General features: G+C 25.6%; 1 protein-coding gene across 1 annotated transcript in view; it reads left to right on the top strand.

Annotated features, from left to right (window-relative positions):
* LOC129605815 (endothelin-converting enzyme homolog) overlaps positions 1 to 7,897 on the top strand; it is a 92,792-nt gene extending 84,895 nt beyond the window's left edge. The window contains exons 2-9 of the mRNA XM_055515778.1: positions 4,474 to 4,861; positions 4,975 to 5,267; positions 5,329 to 5,496; positions 5,564 to 5,647; positions 6,077 to 6,352; positions 6,444 to 6,750; positions 6,820 to 7,204; positions 7,262 to 7,897. Of these exons, the coding sequence (XP_055371753.1) occupies positions 4,474 to 4,861; positions 4,975 to 5,267; positions 5,329 to 5,496; positions 5,564 to 5,647; positions 6,077 to 6,352; positions 6,444 to 6,750; positions 6,820 to 7,204; positions 7,262 to 7,361 (2,001 nt within the window). The 3' untranslated portion in view covers positions 7,362 to 7,897. The remainder of the gene's footprint in view (positions 1 to 4,473; positions 4,862 to 4,974; positions 5,268 to 5,328; positions 5,497 to 5,563; positions 5,648 to 6,076; positions 6,353 to 6,443; positions 6,751 to 6,819; positions 7,205 to 7,261) is intronic.
* Positions 7,898 to 24,149: the final 16,252 nt, after the last annotated feature.

Here is a 24,149-nt window from a genome sequence, read left to right as displayed (position 1 = left end):
GCTTTATATAGTTATGCAATAAGAATAATAATATATAGCTAAAATTACATGGTACATTAATTTCTAATGGTAAGGAAAATGACAACTATTATTACATAAACTATTCATAAACACATGCACAATACATAAAAATAGTGACATTAATATTTATATTATATAAAAAGACGAGTATAGTTGTGATTAAATATTAAATGGTTGGATGGTGTTTTATTTTCATTTTTGAATAATTTTTGTTTTAGAACGAAGATTTTTGTTTTTTATACGTTTTTCGTTCTATAATAAAATTTCGCTATAGCTATATGAATTTAAAGATTTGTTTTAGTGGAAAATTTGATTAAAGCAAAAGAATTATTAGATTATTTATTTATATTTAGTTGATAGTTAAAATATATTTGAAAATCTTTGTAAATACATGTGGGATTTATTTCATGATATAAATTTATAGCTGTTAATGACTTCATATATTATACCCAAAATAAAATAAATAACATATTTAAATAAGTTTAATGAATTAATTAGCGAAAGCGACGCCATGTACATAGTATATTATGTAAAATTTTATAAAGAAAAATTTTCTACTGCTTTAATATTAAATTACTTGCTTAAATTCTTAAATAAATAAACCAGTTCTAAACTGAATTAAATTTGATACTGTTAATTTAAAGCGCAACTTGATACAATAAAATTCAATATTGAATAATTTTTTATCAAGTAATCCTTGATGCAAGGAGTTTTAGGTATAATTGATATTAAGTTTGAGTGTTCTGAAAATTTATGGAGTTTTTGCAAATATTACATAGTTCTTCCAACTAAGCCATTTTGCATAACATGTCAAACAGAAAATTTTATCAGAGTGAAAAAAATATTAACTTTTATATTTTAATCGAAATTTCAATAATTTTAAGCTACTACAACTAATCAATGCGTATGTATTTATATGAAAACACGGATTTTTTACGATTTTCGTAAAAAATTCAGTTTCTTACGTCTTAAATTTTTCTTTTATGAAAAATACAAAGTTTTTTGAGTTTTGTATGACAAGTATACAGTTTCTTACGTATTATATAAAAATATACCGTTTCCTTAGGCCTTCGTAGAGTTTAATGTAAAAATATCATTTTCTTGAGTCTTTCATGAAAAATGCTAAGTTTTTTACGTTTTATATGTAAAATATAGAGTTGTTTACGTTTAATGTAGAAATATCATTTTCTTGAGTCTTTCATGAAAAATGCTAAGTTTTTTACGTTTTATATGTAAAATATAAAGTTTTTTACTTTTTATGTAGAAAATACTGTTTAGTCACATCTGTTATGAAAAATACATTGTTGTTTACGTTTTATGTAAAAAGTATCAATTTCTTAACTCCTTTATGAGAATCACGGGGTTTTTTACGTTTTGTATGTGAGTATAGAGTTTTCTACGTATTATGTAAAAAATACCGAGTTGTTTACGTTTTATGTAAAAAATTTCGTTTCCTTGAGTCTTTCAAGAAAAACTCAAAGTTTTTTACGTTTTATATGTAAAATATAGAGTTTTTTACGTTTTATGTAGAAAATACTGTTTAGTCACATCTGTTATGAAAAATACATTGTTGTTTACGTTTTATGTAAAAAGTATCCATTTCTTAACTCCTTTATGAAAAACACGCTGTTTTTTTACGTTTTGTATGAGAGATATAGAGTTTTCTACGTATTATGTAAAAAATATCGAGTTGTTTACGTTTTATGTAAAACATTTCGTTTCCTTAAGTCTTTCATGAATAACTCAGAGTTTTTTACGTTTTATATGTAAAAAGTAACCATTTCTGAGCTTCTTTATGAAAAACACGGAGTTTTTTACGTTTTGTATGAGAGCATAGAGTTTTCTACGTATTATGTAAAAAATACCGAGTTGTTTACGTTTTATGTAAAAAATTTCGTTTCCTTGAGTCTTTCATGAAAAACTCAGAGTTTTTTACGTTTTATATGTAAAATATAGAGTTTTTTACGTTTTATGTAGAAAATACTGTTTGATCACATCTGTTATGAAAAATACATTGTTGTTTACGTTTTATGTAAAAAGTATCCATTTCTTAACTCCTTTATGAAAAACACGCTGTTTTTTTACGTTTTGTATGAGAAGTATAGAGTTTTCTACGTATTATGTAAAAAATATCGAGTTGTTTACGTTTTATGTAAAAAATTTCGTTTCCTTGAGTCGTTCATGAAAAACCCAGAGTTTTCTACGTTTTATGTTCAAACTAGAGAAGTTTTTACGTTTTTATTAAAACTAGAGAAAAGATTTTTTACTTTTTTCTTTAAAATACTCTTGTCATATGTTTGTTTCGTTACAAAATGATTGGTAAATTATATTTTTTTTTTACTTTGTAAATATGTATGTAAGAATATCTTGACGTAAGTAAGACATTAAGTTTATTAAGTAATAAAGAATAAAACAATAAGAATTTATATTACACAACAAGTACGTACCAATACCTGCAATAAAATTAAATTTATTTTTTTGGCATTTTAATGAAATCCACGTGTTCGCTTTTATTTTCTCATCATGTTATAATAACTTTGAATGACATTCTTACTGTTATTTTCCAATAAAATAGTTTTTTCTTGAACATTGTTACGTATAGTAAAATTGGAAACGATGCATCGGATATTCTTTCGAATTGCTTTCTCAATTATTTTTTGTATGACGAGAGTGAACAGTTTATTTTATGGACAATAAATTTTACTATTATTTAACTTTAACTATTATTTAATATTTATAATCTATAGTTGTCATAATAAACGCTATTCCAAATTTAAAGACATAAATGAAAAATTCTAATATTACTAAAGATAAGTGCTTATTAATATGTATAACAATTTTAATATGTATACGTTCAAGTGGTGGTAATGGTATATTTTATTTAGTAGTTGTTAATAAGGATATTGATTAAGTTAAATTAATTGGAAATTTGCGTGTCATGAATACGTTTTTTAAGAAAAATAAAAGTTGTATTTACAATCTTAAATTTTTAAAATTATTGAATTATACTCGTAGCTACCATTAGGTGGTTTACTTATAATAAAGATGTTAATAATATCAAAGAATGGTTTAATAAACGATCAAATTATTTCCTTCCCAACATAATAAATATTTTGATTGGTAAATTATAATTAAAATGTGAATAAATTTTTGGGAGAAAGCTTTTAAGTATGTACAAGTACTCTGGGTATTTTTTAAAGATTACCTATGTATAAAACTGTTTAAACGATTATAATGGATTTAAGGATTAAAAGTAATTTTACAACCTTATATTTTCGTTAATCTTAAATATATTGCTTTCTGATATGCTGGTTTTGTAACCACTCGAATAATGTTGAAATTTTATAACAAATTTACTGTTCTGTTATTGTAATGCTAAGATAGTAATGTATAACATTATATTTTTATTTTTTGGCCTGTTTAGTTCCGAGTAAAATCGATCTGTCTATTTATTTATTCGTCGCAGAAACAACTCAAAAACTAATTCATTTTTGTAAATTTTAAAATCTTTAAAAAAAATTTAAAAAAAAATAATTTTTCCTGATAAATTGCTTTATATGTACAAAAACCCGAAAGAAGAAAGGAACTACTAACTAAGAAAGTCAGGAATTAAATTGAATTTAGTTAATTGCGAGCATATCTGATTTGGTAAAATTCAAAAATAAAGAACGGTCCCTGCTTTTTATACCCTTCAATGAAATTAAATCCTATATAAGGTGTTTATAACTTTTTAATATTCATATTTTATAGTATTCAGGTTATAATTGCTTGGCAGTAGTATTTGTGTTAAATGTACAAAATCACTTTGTATTTATATTTCAACTTTAACAAAAATGTTATAATAAAAATCCAATAGTGCTAGTTAAAGTATTGCTTATGGCAGTAAACACTTTGTTTTAATTAATCTTTTAGAAGCTTTTAAAATGAATGGTACTTTAATTTATCCGGACAATAGCATATTAAAAAGTGCACAATGAAAAGTCTTTCTTTATTTTCGCTATTGAAATGGAATATTGAAACATTTTTGTTTTATAAAATTTAACAAAAAAAAACTTTTGCAATTTTTTGAACCTACTAGTTTTCCCTATAGCATTTTATGAATTGAATTGAAATACGAACTCAATCATCTGTAATAAATTATTGTTTAACCAAGTATAAAATGTTTAATAAAATAACAAAAAGGATAATATCAATTTCAAAAAAATATGAGGTGAAATTCAATAGAAACGATGTTGCTCATTCTAGAATAAATTCCAAATAAAGTAGATTAAAATGAAATAGCATTTGAGATCGCACATATTTGACGTCTTTTATTCGGGTTTAGAATAATTTCAAGTTTAGTACTAATGTATAATTCCGTAAAATACTATACATGTTAGATTTTAATAAATAAAATTGTTATATTTATTTATTAAGTAATAATTTTTAACATTTTTTATTTTTTGTTTTCAGCATCATTCGGCCATAGGATATATATGTTGTGCACCTTGTATATGGTTAAAAACATCAGCAACAGTACATAAAATAGCAATAACAACAGCAACTTTATTAGTAACATCATTATTAGTAGCATCACCAATATTATTTTTAATTAGTACGGCACCATCACAACTGCCGAAAGATTGTTATCCAGACGAAGAAGATTGTATGCCAACAGTGGCACCACCACCAGAATGTAAAGCTCAAGTATGTCGATTAGCAGCTCAAAGTATACAAACTCGTATGAATTGGAAATCTGATCCATGTAAAACTTTTAAAGAATTTAGTTGCTCAAGTGGACAACCAGATAGTCTTAGAACATCGAAAAGTTCTCAAGAAGCTGTTGATTTGCAAATGCAACGTTAGTTACATACAGATAAAAACAAAAAACAAAGAATAAGCAAACAAAATTAGAAAATTAAAAAATTTTAAAATATTTTTCTTTTTTTTTTTTTCTTAAATTCTATTATCTAGAATTATTACTCCACAACACAACAACTGGTCCTTTTCGTAAATTGGGTCGTTTATATGGGAGTTGCCTTAAACAGAATACAAATTGTACATCAATTCAATTAGTTTTAGAAAAATTAGGTGGTTATCTACCAATTGGAGCATTAGGTCCTTCAACTATTTCAAATTTGATGGTTAAAATATATGAATTGGGTCCAACGCCACTTATTGATATTTATTACGATTTAAGTTATGGTCGACATCCTCATGTGTTATTAATTATTGATGGTTCAACGACGTCAGCGCCAATATTAGAAGTATTGTTTTTCATATATAAAACATTTAATTAATTATTTGAATGTTTATTATTATTATTAGAATAAGTTTAGATGGATGGGTCCAAAAGCGCCTCCATATCGTGTTAAAGAAGCTGTTCCTATACTTTTAGATGATTTATTGGATAGTTTTTTACCAAGTAGTTTGACATACGAACAAAAGATTTCGGAAAAAGAATCTATTTCAATTTTTATAGAAGAGTTAAATAAAGTAATTTGCAATTTTATTTTCCAAAAAAAAAAATTTGGAATTAATCTACCTTTCTTCTAATTTTTAGTTAAGAGTTGAGCATTCCAGGAGAGGTTTTTGGAATAGTTCTGTTTTATACAACACGTCATCGTTAAATCAAAAATATCCTTTTGTAAGTATATAGAGAAAAAGGTCAAACTAACTTATAATATTGTATAACATGTGATGGCCAAACCTATAAAGTGTATGTAAAGGTCATTTGAAAACAAAAAGGGTTAGAAATTTGAAATTCAGCGTAAATTGTTATTTTTACCATGCACAGTGCTGAATTGCAATTAAGTAAGGTCACTTTACTTAAAGGAGAACCCCTCATGCAAACACTTGAAAATTTGAATCTGCTAATATTTTCAAACGGATTATTGCTGAAAAAAAAACCAATACATTTTGTTGAATGACATATTGTCGCCACACAAATTTGAATTGCAATGTTTCTTGATTTTATTTTGTAAATTTATAAATTGCATTTATATAAATTTATTTATATATTTATTATAAGCAAATGTATATACATACTTCACATTAATATTTAATTTAATTTTAGTTAAATTGGACGGCACTTATCCCATGTAATTGGACTGGTCCAATTGTTGTTCGAAGCTCAGATTATTTACGTAGTGTTGGTGAATTAATTGAAAAACATCCCACCCGTGTGGCACATAATTCATTATTAGTATTATTTGCTTTGGGAATATTACCTCAAGGGCATCCTGATCCATTTATATGCACTAAAGCTACAATGTGGGCATTACCAGAGGTTGCATCAGCCTTTTTTATGGCACAATTTACAGAGAATGATATTAAAGATGTTAAATATCGAGTAAGTATTAAATATTTTAAATTATTGAACATTTTTTAATTACGTTATGTAAAAAAATATTGTATACGTGTAATAATATTAAATATTTAAGGCGGAAATAATATTTGATGCTTTAAAAGCACATTTAAAAAGAGCGCCATCGCTTAAAGGAGCAGCTCTAGTAAAATTATCACAATTAAAAATACAAACGAATATTTGGAAAGGTTTTACAAATATGTCTGAAATTATTGATCAATTGGATAGTTTAGAGATTTCATCAGATAATTGGTTTGAAAATATATTAAATATATATCAAAGAATTAAAGAGATTCCAGAAAATCCAGAAATTACAACACAAGTTGCATATGCTTATCCAATTGTAGCAAAAATATTTTATGATGCTCTAAGTCATTCAATAGGTAAAATACTTTAATATTTTGTTTATTATTTGAATAATTTAAAAAACATTTAAAAAATAAAATTTTTAGTTGTTCCATTATCAGTAATAGAGGTGCCATATTTTGATTCAAAATTACCACCATATCTTCAATATGCATCAGTTGGTGTTGCTATAGCTAAAGAAATTTTACGTGCTATTACAAAAGCTTTCGAAGATAAAGCAATGCGCTGTGTTCCACTCTCCGTAAATATATTTTCAAATTATAGTCGTATGGATATATTAATACATTCTGGTGGTATGCAAATTGCATATCATTCGTTATTATCATTAACTGGGCCAATTAAAGGAATGGCACGTTTACCTGGTCTAAGTTTAACACCAACACAAATTTTCTTTTTAGTTTCAGCCCAAGAATTATGTGCAGAATCGGATTATACAGGAATTGATACACAATCTTCAGATTTTGGAAATATGTATTATTTTCGTTTAAAATATTTTAAATAAAAAATAATATTTATATTTAATTTTAGATTGGGATGGTTAATTGCTCAAGGTGGTAGCGCTACTGAAGTATTCAAATGTCCAAGTGGATCAATGATACATGCTCAAAAAACATGCAATGTTCTGTAAACATAACAAAATGAATTATAAATATAACTAATTGAAGGAATATATATATATGTATAATTATGTAATATGTATATACTTCGATATAAGATATATACATACATATATATTTAATTAAATAATATTAGTATATACTTCCATATAAATGCACATAATATACAGCATTGAAATAATATTATATAAAATGCATAATATGCATAAATTTTATACAAAATATATTATTTATGTAAAAAAAAGTAAATGATCTACAAGTATATTATTATTATATAATTAATTTAAAAAGAAAATATTCCAAAATATGTATAAAATATAATTATAAATTACCTGTACATTTATTTCTAAGAAGTATAACTATTTTCCAAATAAATTTTATTGAGAGCAAAATATTAATGGGAAAATAAACATTCTACAAAACTTGATACATATTATTAAATAAAAAAAAAGTATATTTTACAAAATAAATTAAAAATAAATCTTAATAAATAAATTAACAAATTAACATTTCTATTGAATTTTACAAAACTATCTATAAAAAACAAAAAAAAAAAAATAAAAAAATTTATAATTAACACAGCGTCCCATCATCTTACACAAAATAATTTAATTATTATTTAAATACTATATGTATGTATATTTTTAAAAAAATATAGTAAATAAACAATTAATAGAATATATTAATTAAATTATATTAATGATAATTTGTAGAAAATATTTTTGTAGATAATTATTAAATATTAATGAGTTAAAAACCAATGACATAACAAATACTAGAAAAAAAAATTAAACATATACGAAAACATATAATTAAAAATATGTATTAGAAAATTAAAATAACAATTAAAAAATAAAATTATATATGTATGTATGTTGTATAACAATTACTATTATTTTTATTTATTTTTTTTTTCTTTTTTGGGGAAAAATAACAAATTGAACAATGAAATTTAGTTTTAAGTAGAAAATTATATGAAAATTGTATAATAAAATATTTATATTGTATTTAGAATAAAATCAAATTATTTTATCTACACTTTTAACACAATTATACCTATAAAAATAAAAATAGCAAATGATTCTATATAGAAACTTTATATATACATAAACCAATATAAAAAATTTTAAGTTTGAAAGCAACAGTAAAAAAAAAAAATAACAAAACAAAAATTTTAACTATTATACTAACTGTACTTTTAGAACACCGGTAACTGGCAATAAATTTTACCTGAACTAAATTAATTCAACTGTAATATACATATTATATAAAATATAAAGAGAATGTTTAATAATAACATATTGAGAAAATATATTTGAAACACAATAGAAAAAATTTAAATACATAAAACTAAAAAAAACTATATAAAAAATATAACAATTTATATACATAATATCTATATGTACATTGAAATGTATGTATGTATGTCAATTACCTTTACACCTTAAATAGTTTCCTTTTATAAGTGTGCATAAAATTATTAAAAGACAATTTACAAAATATTATAGTTATCATTAAAAAATCAAACAATATTTTATTGTATAATATGAAGAAATAAACCGCATAATATAGAGTAATATGTACATGAAAATAGTAGTTGCTTATATAGATACTATAAAAACAGTATATTTACCATTCCTAAAATTCAAAAATATTATATCGATTTACTCCTATACTATATTTATTTTTCTATTATTATATGTATATTATGTAAATAATGAAAACAAATCAAAAGAATATCAACACCATTATAATAATTATGATTATATTTTTAGAATAGATTTACTTATCTACTACTATTGCAAAAATAGTTAGAAAATATTAAGGCAAAATTGCAATTTTGTTTTCTAAATATTATGTTGTTCTTTTCTAATTTGTTAAAACTGTTATACTCCCTTCAACCCTCCCTTTACTTTAAAAAATGAACATAATTTCTGTTTCAAATTCAAATTTTCTGATTTGTAATTACAACGGATCTGATTTTACTGTTGTATATGTTGTTACACAACAGTAATTAGCAAGACTTATATATATAATATAATATACTTAAGCTTCATTATTTCTATTACTAGTTATTATAGAATTACAAAATTAGGCTTAAATATTTTTAACAAAAATAAAATTTATTTTTTTAAATTAATTTAATTGGGTAAGGCGTTTTAAAAATTATTCAATTAGTTACTAAATGATTTTTGCTTAAAAATATTTTTAAGCCCTTCGTTTCATACGCTTTGCAGCACATTAAATTATTCTTAACTTTGTAATGAAATCTTAATTGTCATTTAAATATATTAAACAAAGAATATTAAAAAATCACGCATCTAACTAAATTGTCACGTAAGAAGAGCATCTTACCAGTTTATGTTACTAAGAAAAGAACCATTGCAAAAAGTACATACATACATATTTGTTGAAATTATATAATGACTCATCTTGCATTTAATTGATTTAAATTTTGAAATAAGAGCACATTTTGCTATGGATTCTTCTTGTACGAATAAGAAGTTTTAAAAAGCGTTATAAAAGCTATAAGCTAGTTAGCTGCTAGAAAAACTAAACTATAATTTTAAAGTCTTTCTTTTATTTAATATAACTCTTATAACTGTATATTAGTTTTCATAACTTTAAATTTATAATACTGATCGACACAATTGTTTAGAAGATAGTTTTGAAAAGGAGTGTTGCCATTACAGATTTTTTTCAAATAACATTTTGACATGAAAAATTGTTTCTATAAATACTTTGAATTTTACCCATTTTTCTGAGAAATAAAAAACTAATGTTAACGGCAGTAAAATTAAATCTGAAAAGTTTCAATATTATTTCTTTGCAAAATGTTAATTTGCATCTGCTCACCCTCAATTTACTTTTGATATTTTGTTTCATAAAGCTCAAATGTATAAAAAATTATACACTGCAGTTTTTTCTTGCTCAATTTAGTTTTTGATTGCTCAAATTTGAGTATTAATTTTATAAAATGTCAGTTTCAGTGATATTACAGTTAATATGCATAATAAGATTAAAAAACAAATTGTTGTCTTCCAAATACAAAAAAAAATTCCTAAATAATTATAAAAAGTATTATTTAAATTCTACCAATTCGTTTAAACAAGAAAACATTTTCGGATTTTGCTTTAATATTTTAGAATATACTATAGCTTTGCTTTTTGGTTGTTGATTTTGCATACTAGATCACACTGTTATATTAATAAAGAAAAAACATAGAATCGAACACACTTAATTTAATTAAATATTTTAAAATTAAAAAAAAAAATAACATTCTTTTAATAATTTTTAATAGAGAAAAAAATTGTTAATTTTAAAATGAATAAGCAAATGCGTGGTAGAAGTTACACTTCATTTTACATCATTTTGTATGTAAAAGTTTTAGTACAAATAATAGAATAGAAGAAATTCTAATTCATTCATAATTTATTTTATTTTGAAAATTTAGCTACAATTTAATCATATGTTATAACAGTTTAAATTTTGTTACGTATATATTCATTGTGTATCAAAAGATTAACATTGTTAAAATACAATGTCTACTATAAAAACTAAACTACAATTTTAAAGCCGTTCTTTTGTTTAATATAACTCTAATAACTGTATATTAGTTTTCATAACTTTAAATTTATAATTGAAGAGATAAGTGGACAAAGGGGTTAACTTACATTTGCATTTTGACACATTTTTTCATTAAGAAATTGTAAAACTATTAATTTTTTTGTTACTTATCTCCTAAGTGCACTGTCAATCTCGTTTTCTATTAAGTTTCTAGCTACAAGAGTAAACACAGTTGAAAATATAAGAAATTTAATCATGTTCTATTTCAAAAGCTCGATTTTCGTCAAAATGTTAGTTAACCTCCTTGTCCACTTATCTCTTCAATTGTTTTGTAATTTTTATCACTTCTTCTTACAAAGTTTCAGCTTTATCACTTTGTTTCTCGTCCTGTTTTTCAAAATAAAATATTAAACATAGAATGTTTTTACCATTATTTTTAAATTAAGAAGAAATGTGAAATTGCAATTAAAATCCAATTAAAAAAATGAGAATTCTTATTTAAAAACAACTACAAAATTAATAAGTATGGTTAACTGAGAATTATACTAACTGTTTTATTTGATCATTAAAATTTCATATTTTCCCAATTGAAAATCGTGTATCTCGCTTTCTCATTTCGCATTCTATTTACTTTGAGAAATCCCAAATTCTCATTTTTGTTAAAGTATCTCTCATTTTTCCAATAAGAATACTCATTTTTATAATCAACACCTTCGTGTAGACTGTAGACTGTATTGTTTTGTATGAAGTTTGTAACCATATGAAGGAGTCATTTGCGGGATGAACATATATACAATATTCTTGACCAGCGTAAAATTCCAGGTTGATTTAAATATTTCCGCCCGTCCAATCGCACGATAACTCAAAAACGAATAATGCAATCGACATCAAACTTTCACAAGTTATTCCTTTTCTAATTCGACTGCTATTGCAATTGGTTCAATTCGGATAACGGTTCAAGGAGCTGCCATATATATAGTAGCTCTAAGAGCTAATTTTAAATATTTGGAAAATAAATAAAATTAGATTCATGAAACCTGGCAGTCGTGTGTCTAATCATATGTCACACATATCCGTGGAGTTTCTATGGAGTGGTTTGACAGGTTTGAGTACTTAAAAACAATGAAAACTAATTCTAGATATTTCGAAAACAAATTTTTGAACTCAGATTGTTACCGACTGAAATGTCTTCATTTATGTTTCAATTGGATTTGGATTGAATTTTTTCCTGAAATTATTAATTTATTAAATTTACTAACTTCAAAAACAGAGTCAATGAATTGTGACCAAATTTTATAAACCCACATTTTAGAAAAACTGAGATACGCGATACAAAAAATTCTTCTTATTTGAAAATTATCTTATATACGAATTTCTGATACTAATTAAATTCTCATCCGATGATTAAAAATGTAAGATTCACAATTAAGCTTTTTACCAATATAATGTGATCATTTGAAACCCTTGAAATATTGTCATTTTTCAAAAGGAAAAGCTACTATATTTTGCAAATACAAGACGTTTTTAACTCTCCAAAGACAAAAATTTATATTTTATTAGGATTTTCCCTTCCACAGTAAATATTTTATAAAGCCATTCTCTTACCAAAGAATTGATAAAAGATTTTAATTGATTTAAATAACAAAAACAATTAATATGCAAAATTTTCTCATATTTTAACTATTTTTAAGTATTAATTACATAAAATATCGAAATAAGTACTGTGTTAAGTATAAGTGGATAATTAATTAGAAATTATTTGTAAAAAGCAAAATAAATATAATATTGTATTGTTAATTAATTAATTAAAACACGTTCTCCATCCACTGTCCTTCATTTTTGTAAAATAATTTATGTATAAAAAGTTTTAGATAATTGTAGAGTATTAAAAAACGTACATATTTATAAACGAAAAAAAAATGTTAAGAAAATATTTTAAATATTAAAAAATAAACCATGTAGGTGCTACACTTTTTAAGAATTAAAGAAAAATTATAAAAAACAAGTAAAAAAACTTTTAATTTAAATTTGTTTAAATGAAAAAGAAATTGAAAAAAAAAAATTATTTTTCGTAATAATTAAGAAAAAAATTATTAATTATTCCTTTTTATAAACCAATTTTAAGTAAAGAAAAATATTAGTAAAATTAACAAAAAAAAAAAAAAACAAAAAATGAATTCGAACGAAAAGCAATAAAATCTTTTTAATATGAAATTTTTATCCTTCCGAATTGTACTTATTCATTTGTATAGAAATTTTTATTTGAAATTAATTAAAAACTATTTGTGCCTCTTAATCCTAAACAAAGAATATGTAAAATATTTATGTATTTGTTAAAAAAAAAAAATTAAAAAGTGACCTTCCCTCTTATTCAATGTATAACAATAATTTTTGCAAATCTTTTTCATATACTCTCTAGTCCCAAGTATGTAGAGAAAATTTCATGTGTAATTAAGACTGATCGAAATGAAATAAGAATTGGAAGGCGTAATAGGAATTTAATGAAAACTTAACAAAAAAAGAAATATTCTATCTTCATACATAATTTAATTTGATTTAATTTAAAATAAGATCGGGCATAAGTGAATATATGAAGACATTTTTATTAGGGAAAATACCAACTGAAAATTTATACAAAAAATATAAAATTTTAATTTTCATACAATTAGTATCACCCTAACATGTGCATAAAGCATAAATGCATAAATTTGGAACGGCGTTTTACCAGTTATTGTAATAAATATTTGCAGTAATTCAATTCAGTAATGTTTTTCATTGTAATGTTTATGATTAAAAACAATTGTTCAATATTAAACCCGACTTTAAAGAAATAGATTCAAAAATTTAAATTGTATAAAATTCAAAAATAAATTTAAAAATCTAAATTATACAAGATTTTAACACTTATTACTTTATGTCACTTATCATTTATTACTTTATGATATCTTGACTACTGAATACAAATTATGCATTGCTTGTGAACAGCGCCCAAGTGCAGTAAGAAGAAATTTTCAAGTTATTTCGAAAGCTCGAACTAATCTAATAAAAATAAATAATTAAATTATGTATTTTGTACATTTTTTATTTATTTTCAATTACGCTTCATTAGTAACTCTTTAAATAAACCTTCTTATTTTTATTTTCAAATCCAAATATCAAAATAATAATCAAATATAATTAAATTTAAATATTAATCAGTCAAAATAAATATTACACACATACGCAAAATAAACGTAGAATTTGCTTTTAGTTTATGTTTAATGAAAATATTTAAAAACAAAATAAAAACTATTAACAAATTAAAAAAGAGAATTAATAGTAATCAAATAATTAAATGCAAATTGTTATAAATTATAATTAAAAAAGGAATAAGCCATTAAACAGAAATCAAAAATTTCATTTATAGAATATAAAATTTAATTTTTACAATTCCATCCCCGTATACAGGCCATTCTTATATGGTCTTTTAAGTAAATATATACATTTATATATGTATATTCTACCATATATTAATATAAAATATATTCATATGTATATGTGTATATTATATTTCTGTGATATAAGCCAAAAATTCATAAGAAAACATGCAAAAGATAAAAAAAAAATTAAATAAAAATATTATAAAAAGTTTAATAGAGGAAAAATTAATTATTAAAATATGAAATAAATTGAAGAAACAAAATAGAATTAATTAAAACAAAACAAAAACAATATAATAAAACACACATAGTATTTAAGTGTAAAAATGTTAAAACAAACAACAAACATTATAAAAATAAAGAAAAGAAAAACACAATATAAATTAAAATGCAAAAATATTAAAATAAAACAAAAATTAAAAAAAAAAAGAACAACAATTAACCAAATATGAAATAATACTGTACCTTAATTATGTAATATTATCGCAATAAATAAATACATAAATAAATAAATAATATAAATAAATAAATATTATATATTTATCTTAGAAATGTTAAAAAAATATGGAAAAGAAATACGTAGTAGTTTTTATTTATTCATTTAATAGTCTGATGCTTCAACTGCGGCTTATAAAGGTTTCCACGGTTGGAAGCAGTTAAACAAAAGGCAGTAATTTTACTTAAGTCTTTAGTAGTTGGTAACTTTCTTAAAACTAAATGTAATTAATGTACAATATGGCATATTATGCTCTAATATGCTAAATAAGGTGTTTTACCGCTAGATAGCATATTCAATATTTTACTTCTTAATATAAAAGTGATATTGTTATAAAGCAATAAAATATGAGAACCCAAATTCTTAATAATTTTTTGCTGTTTTTATAAATATACGTAATACGCGGCTCAAAACAAAAATCTTCAATAATCTACAATAAAAGGACAAAATGGCCGTTAAAACTAACCATAACCTAAGACAAGTTTTGCTTGCAATTTTTGATATAATTTTTCTTCTAAATGGAAGTTTGTAGGAGTCTGAAATTTTAGCAACTTTTATACACCAATAAATTATTTAATTCGTTAGAAAACTTTTGTCCAAGCTATCGTCATTCGAAATTCGTAAAATTTGATTTTTTGGCGCCTTATACTTCCGAAACCGCAAGCTTTCGGGTTCAGAATATTCAAATTTCTATATAAACAAAAAGATAAAGGCAAATTCCATGCTATCAAGAAGTTTAATTATTATTCTTAGCTTACTAACTTTACAGTCGAATCTGACCATTATGTTAACGCTTCTTTAACTTTTTTTTCTTTTGCTCATCTATAAAATTTATGCAATAAATTGATATATTTTTGTATATAACTAAAGGTGATTTAAATAATGTTGCAGACTTTCATTAAAAGTAGCATTTTCACTTGTTTAAGGGAAAGGTGTTCGTTTATTTTGATTTTTTTTACATTTTTGAATGTAGCTCTCTAAATTCATTTCTGTTAAACATGTTTAATTTAATAAATTTATTGATGAAGACTAGTTATTTTTCAGCTAGGTTTTTATATCATCAATAACCACTAGGTTTAATAATAATACTAGGTTTTTCCTAACTGGTGCATTTGATTCGAATCAAAATAATTTTTTAATTGTAAAATATACAAAGTTTTTATTTCATTCAAATTTCCATAAATCTAAGGTTTCTTTGTCGAAACTACTAAATTCATGTATATAGTGTATTATAGAAAAAAAAAATAGCAATTCATTTTTAGCCTCCTGCGATCGTTTCTAACTTTGAGAGAAATAGAATTTTCTTAATTAACATTATGTACAAAAATTTTTTTAAATTTAAAATTTTAATTGTTCAAAATTCAGTCAAAATTAAAGTTCAAAAAAAAAAATTATATTTTACATTTAATGTTCAAGAAAATCAAATTTTGGGAAATTCATAATTCGAAATGGATGAAAATAATATTTGCTTTCGTCTTATTAATAAATAATATAAGCTTGGTTGGTACTTCTTTTACAATAATAAGAAAAACAAAACAAAATATGGAATATTTTCCTGAAACATCAATGGTTGATGCGATTTTAACCAATTGTTCTAAACGTATGTCAGAAAGTGTGTGTACAAGAAAACTTCATATAAATATAAGAATAAATTCGTTTAAAAATATTCAAAAGAATCGAACCCTTGTTATAATCGATGAAATTTATAATGCTGAAAAAAATAATAAAGAACATTTAATAGAACCATATTTGATAGAAATAGAGGAGCCGATTTTTTTTCTAACATATCCTCTTCATTATTTTAAGGTAAGAATGAATTATTAAGATATAATTAGATTATAAAACATTAATTATTGGACATATGTATTTGATTTTACCGAAAAAGATTTCACGTCGTAAGAGCAAATTGTCTAACAGTAGAACACTGGATTGACAGTATTTTCAAAGCTTGAATGACTTAAGTCTAATTTTATTTGATTTTTTTTTAGACTATACATTGTCAAAAATGTGATAAAGGCATAAATGAAGATGATGAATTTGGAAATAATCCAAATGGTACCCTCAAAATTGGAAAATTAAGCCAAATACGAGTACGTTTTGGTATGATTTTTTTGTTGTTGATTTCTTACTAAATGTTAATATTTTTTCATGGAATATCGTATTCAATTCCATACACTAAATAATAATTTTTAACACTTAAATTAATGAAAATGTCTTTCAAGGTTTAGAGTTGCGAAAACATTTTACCACCGTTTATTACATCAATCCGGTTCCACATTCAATGTACGTTGTTCTTATAACAAAACTAAAAATACATTAATTAATCTTTATCAAACTGTTATGTAAATTAAAAAATTAAACAGTTTTATTTGAGTGTTTATAGAGTTGAACGGAAACGGCTATGTGTGTGCTGCAAGTTCCTTAGCACTACGTGTGCTGCATTAGTTGTTTTGATGTAGAAAAAAAAATATTTTTGTTTGGTTTCCGTTAAAGCAATTTCTAATATAAGAACGCTAAATTTATTTGCTTAGTTGAGAAAGCACCTGAAATTAAAATTTGTTGCATTTATATAAATTTAAATTCTAAAAATCTAGATTTTAAAATAATAAACATTTAATCATGAAAAAAAATAAAACACCTTGTAAACGATATTAATAATTTCGTTACAATAATTTAGATTGACAATGTGAGAGAGGTGCCATACTAACATTCTTTGTGATTGTTCAACAGTACTTGACAAGCGCTACTATAATTTTGTATAATTAAGAATTTTTATTGTATATGATATATTTTCTTATTACGGAGAAAATGTTATCCGATTCCCTTAATGGGATTTTTGTACTCGTTTTACCCGTACGAAAAAGAGCAGTATAGCAGCCACCTGAAGTCATAAAACCTCCACCTCGGTCGAGGGCAAGCCACCGCCTCCAACTCACAAAATAATTGTGTTACTATTTCGCCCTCTATCCAGGCATCCAGCAACTACCTCAAATCTGGACGACTTTTCGTGGCCAGTTCCCGCCCCCTAGGCCCAAAGAGATATAAATATTTTCGAGTGAGATAGGATCGTTGTTTATCCCAAATCATGATTTGTACTTCTTTATGGTAATTAATAAGAAAAACATGTATATGGACAAAAAGGTTCTATTATCAATTCTATTTGTCAATTATTTCTATTGTTGTATTCTATTGCCATTAGGAATTGTCAATCTAATTAGACAATTTTAATATATACTGTATATATATAATAGTGGTGAACCATGTAACAATGACTTTAAAAAAATAAACTTTTGAAATTAATGAGCGTTTAAACTTAAAGGCGAAGAAATCGTTTTCAAAACATTTTATAAATTTAAAGATTTTTTTCATGTTAGATTTGAGAAAAAACCATTAGAATTCAACACCACATCATACTAAAATTGAAAAACTTGTTTTATTATAAATATACATACATATGTTCATACATTCATTTAAAAAAAGTATAAAAAAATGAGGTCGCTTTGTCGTCTAATATTAGTTTACTAGGCAACACGTCGCTCATTTCAGGGAACATAAACATTTTTCTTATTATAATTGTACTATTTAAAGGTTTAACATCTTTAATGCTCCAAAAACTTTGATATATTCCTTTTCTTTGAAATTGTGTGCTTAAAATAAGGTAAACAAAAAGGATACAAAAAAAAACTAAAATAAAATAATACGCAATTGGCTTGGTTATGACTAAAAGATATTTAAGATAAGAATTTCTGCAAACAATGTTATATTTGAACATGGCTATATAAAATTTTCGATAATAAGGTAAATAAATATAGGTATTTTATGATTTTATTGCTTGTTGTTCATTTTTCTCGGAAAATTTATACAGGACTCATTCCAACCAAATGATAGTAATGGCCATAATCGGGATTATTGGAAAGCTAAATATTTGTGCAAATATTATGGCAATAATCAATTTCTGATACTTTTTCGAGTTTCTTATATTTCATATTTGAACTATGAATTGAGCAGTTAAGTTTATGATTATTATATTATGTGTGCCAAGTTATTACACTCTTTGGAGGCAAAAACATTGAGCCTTCCAAGGAGGTCAAATATCTGGGAGTAATCCTATACCAACGACTAAACTGGGGGCCTTATCTTGATGGAGTCATAGTTAGGACCACCCGGGCTCTATGGGCTTCGACGAAGCTATATGGAAAAACGTGGGGTCTTATACCTAAAAGGTCTACTGGACCTACACTACAACAATTGTTCGACCAATTGTAACTTATTCTTCTGTCATATGGTAGCAGAAGGCTGAGCAAGCAACGGCGCGGGCTGCTCTCACTCGATTGCAGCGCCTCGCATGTCTTGGCATAAGGGGTGCCCTGAGATCGTGCCCAGCGACCTCGATGGAGGCTCTTGTGTTTATATTCACCTAAAGGGAGAGGCTATGAAAGGGGCACTTTGGTCTGAGGGAGAGGAACATAGTGAGGCCATACGTGGATCTAGCTGAAAGGCGGATCTGGGACGGGGAGGGACAACAACTTGGCCCTGGAGCCGTGGTCTTCTATACAGATGGATCCAAAACCAATGAAGGGGTAGGCATGGGTGTGTACGGTGAGGGCGTAAGCATATCAAGGGCCCTCGGACGCTCCCCATCGATATTCAGGCTGGAATATATGCCATAGAGTTGTGTGCTCTGGAATGTATCAAAAGCAACATGAGAAGGAGTAGGATTTTTATTATGTTGGACAGTAGGGCTGTTCTTGGGGCCCTCTTGTCTGATGTAGTGGGATCCAGGCTGCTGAAAGAATGCATTGACTCCCTTGGCGTTCTGGCCAGGCACAACAAATTAACCTTGATGTGGGTGTCGGGACACGACGGAGTGGACGGGAACGAGAGAGCTGATGGTCTTGGTAGAGAGGGAGCAGCGGCTCCCTTCATTGGGCCGGAGCCATGTTTTGGGGTGCCCAAGACAACGGTCTCGCGTGCCCTCAGTGAATAGGAGGAGCGGGCCAGGGTTGAACACTAGGATAGCTGCCTGGGCCTGTCGCACTCTAGGAAGTTTGTGCGTCCTCTGGGACTGGGGTGGCAGGGTCTGACCTTGCTCAGTCGTCCAAATTTGAGAACATTTGTGGGGGTTCTCACTGGACACTGCCTCTCGAGGGTCCACCTGAAAAGAATGGGCAGTGTGACGAATGAGATCTGCCGTTTATGCTTGGAGGAGGACGAAACCATGGAGCACTTACTGTGTGAGTGCGAGGCGGTTGCTCGCCTGCGGCTGAGGTGTTCCGGTGAAGGGACTTTGTAACCCTGGGGAGGATTTCGTAGCTTGGTGTGGCTGCCATATTGCGGTTTGTCAAAGGCCTAGGAATAGAGCTAATGTGGGGGGATGGGAATCACAAAAGATCTATGGGTCGACGTGAGTGGGGCCTAAGGGCCTCGGTCCCCGTGGAGGAAAAAAAAAATGTGTGCCAAGTACGATTTATTACAATTTTGAAGGTTATCAAATGTAATTCGATGCAATACGTATTAAATTTTTATAAATATTTTTATTCAAATCATAGATTAATAGAATTAGCATAATGTGCAATGATATTACTTTGTTTGAACGCAATACGCCCCATAAGTAGATCAATACAAGTCCACAAACCAATATTTCACTAAATATTGTTTAAATGCATTTCTTTGTAACGGAGCAATAATGCAATAATTTTCTCTGTTGGGCAGACATTTTTGTTCGTAATCGAAAATTTGCAAGACTTATAGTAAATTAAGCATGACAAATAATGCGACTAATGTTGCTAATGCAAGATATTCAATTCTACTGCATATTTATTTATTTAGGAAACTTTAAGTTGTCAAATTATTAAAATTTAAGTGCGCATTTTGTATTGAAAGTATTCGCAATAAATATACGAAATATTTTGGAGTGACTATACTAGTTTGGTTAGAAAGATTTAAAAAAATAATAAGACTAACTGCATGAAATTTGAGAGTTATGTGTCCAATTTTAACCCAGATATAATGTCCTTGATGGTTTTTTTGAAAAGCTTCACAGGTTCGGGTAGCTCCAATGCAATTCTTAAAGATAGTTTGAAATATTTTAAAAAAATTAATTTTTATAGCAAGATTGTGAACGCCTAGGGTATAATTTAGTCGGTTGCGATTTGCTGAAACATATCCACTGGTTGTTAATTTATCTCTGCAAGCTATGTTTTGTGTTAGGTTTGTATGTTGGTTTTTTGGAAGAGTTAAATACTCATCGAAACTATTTAAATACTTATTTAAACTCTTACAACTTATAAACATATTTATATATAAACACAAATTATACATACATATTTTACATATAGTTTTCCCTAACCATTGTACATAAGTTAACTGTTGTAAACAGAAGTAATAAATCAAATTTACAAGCTTACAAATTTACCAATAAAATACACGAATGAAACCAATAACATGCTAAAGGTACAAATTTCAATTAAATAATGGTCATTTAACAATTTTTTAATTTGATTTTTACAAATAAAGAAATAATCATTAGTTACAATTTCGTTAACAACAAAATGATAAAAAAAAAACAAGAAAGAAAAAATTAAACAGCATTCGTTACCTGCTCAGGACATTCAATATTCTTTATTGTATTTTGTTTCGCAATGGCAACTCTGTGTTTTTGGTTTTATTTTTATCAGAATAATTATCTGCAATATCATCATCATCAATACTACGTTTTTAGTCTATTAATAATCAAAATGGGTAAAATGTGCTTCTTATTTTAGTTTGTCCATCCCGCACTTATTTATTTGCCCTACAATTTCTTAACAATTTATTGTTAAAAATGCAAATAAAAATTAAAGTTTTCCCTCAGAATGTAATCTTTTTAAAATGTGTTATGTCGATATACTAAATGGAGTGTATCTTCGTCAATATGGGATTATCCGTTGAAGCATGTTTTTCGAATTATTTTTTTTTCTTAGACGGTAAGTTGTAAAGGTTTGATTTGCCCACTCTCTTTACGCGTTTTTAAAGTTCATCCTAATATCCTAAACATTTGAAATCTGCGGACAATTCATAAAGTTATAGGATAATATAAAAATAAATTTTCCTGAAAGGCTTAAAATGGTAAGGGAACTGTGCTTTTTTACAAAATATTGGTTTAATCCAAGTTAATTATAGTTGAGTACTACTATAAAGTATTTTCTCTATTGTCAAAAGCAAAGTTTCGAAATCACTTTTAAATTATATTTAAATCTAAATCTAAATAAGTACAATGACGTATTTGTTTTTGTTAATTTTTTGACTTTGGCATTTCTCTTTAAATTGATATTATAAATGATATTGTAACTATTATTAACTTTCTATCGTAAATTTCTAGTATTAATTTTTTAAACCAGAGCGAAAGTATTTTGTACAATTATTCGAAACACGTAACATTTCTAAGTATATACTTGTACCGATAAAATTTTTCTAAGTATAAACGGAATGTGATACACCGTCAAGGTTTACGTTTTTTAGTAATACGGAACACTGCTCATTTATATTCTTTGAGTTTTTTAAATAAAAATATTAGTATTTCTGTTTTAGTAAATTTAGGAACTCAACTAGATTTAGGTCACTATTTATCTAGCTGTTTAAGTTATTTAAGACCTTTTTCAAGTACATTAGATAAAATTTTCTTAATTTTAACTAATTTCTTAGAATTTAATAAAATATACAAGTTATAATGGCAAATTACAGTGAAATCAAAATTAACAACTTAATATTGGTCTCTTTCCTATATTTATTTCTTAAGAATCAATATTTATTGTATCAAATAACATTCTGCTACAAATTTATTCAAGAATGAATGACTAAATAAAATATTTTACATTATAATTGTAGCCAAAGAAAATAATTGCCATATACAAAATTTTATCTGAATGAACGCAATCTGAATAACTTCGTGAAACACACGTTTCTAAATTTTGTTTGTGTACATTTATGTATTTAACTGATTTATATGAATATAATATATGTATATAATATAGTAGACAATGGACATTATTGTATTTGTCAGGATTATTTTGTGATTTATCACTTTGGCATCATTTCTTATCAGTCATTGTTTTACTTCACAATTTTATTTGTTTTGTTTACATTACTTTTCCTTTTGTGTTTTTCATTATAAATGTTTTATATTTTTTTTTAATAAAAGCTTCAAAATAAGGATATGCGGTCTTATTTTCAGATGATTGCTTGATTTAAAATGATTCATCATTAGAATTAGCAACAAATAGTCTAAAAGTATGTTATACATATAAGATATAGGTTGTATAACAATAATAATGTTTAGATTGTTATCATAATAATCATTATCATTATTATTATCATTTATGTTGTTATCATTATCAGTGTGGTTATGAAAATTGTATACCATAATTTGTAACCATTTTTCATTGCTATTTATATATACATAGAAATATATTTGCATTTAGAAATTATAGATGTACTTTATTATATAACATTATATTATAGAGATTTAAAATAGAGTTTAGTGTGTACTAGACAATATTTAAATAGAGTCTCCGACGTACAATAAATAAATTTATTTTCTTGTTCATACATAAGTATTACTTATCTATAGTTATAATATTATGTTTATTATAGGATATTTTGCTTTGATTTGTAAGTTTCTCATATCTTTAATAGATGACCTCGTTTCATTTTTAATATTTTGTACATGTGTATGAGTTTTACTTTATGAGGCATTGGTTTCCTTTTAAAATTTGTACTGAGATTAATAGCGTTACTATTCTGTTTTTTAAATCTTATGAGGGTTTTAAAATAAAAATGCCTACATATAGGTAATATTACAAATAATCAGAGTTAATTTAAGGTGAACGACGATTCCAGCATTATTGTAGTGGATCCGTGTAGTCGTTGGAAATTGCAGATTGGCAAAGAATGGTTAACGCGCACCGCGATCCTGGATATTTTGTGTTTTGGGGTCCATCTAACAAACAAGTATTGACTTAAGGCTTATTCTTTTGAGAAATTTCAACAAACGCTTATTTTTATTATAAACAATTTTTATATAAAAATAATATTTTACAAAAAAAGCATAATTATCTATGATATCATACACTAGCCCTATGCTCTTCCCAGAAGTGAAGAAGAATAAAAAAAAATAGCAAATAAAATAATATATTCCTTAACGACCAAATTAAATTATAAACTATAGAGAGCAATATTTTCATTTCTCTATAAAAAAATATCGTAACCCATTTTCTATTTAAAAATAATCATTTTGATCTAAAAACAATAGCATGAGTTTACTCTAATAATTAAAAAAG

Source organism: Condylostylus longicornis, unplaced genomic scaffold (genome assembly GCF_029603195.1).
Source record: "Condylostylus longicornis isolate FDR11 unplaced genomic scaffold, ASM2960319v2 ptg000015l, whole genome shotgun sequence".
NCBI classification, from domain to species: domain Eukaryota; kingdom Metazoa; phylum Arthropoda; class Insecta; order Diptera; family Dolichopodidae; genus Condylostylus; species Condylostylus longicornis.
Note: the sequence above shows the minus strand (reverse complement) of the source record. Positions and strands in the feature narration are given on the sequence as shown.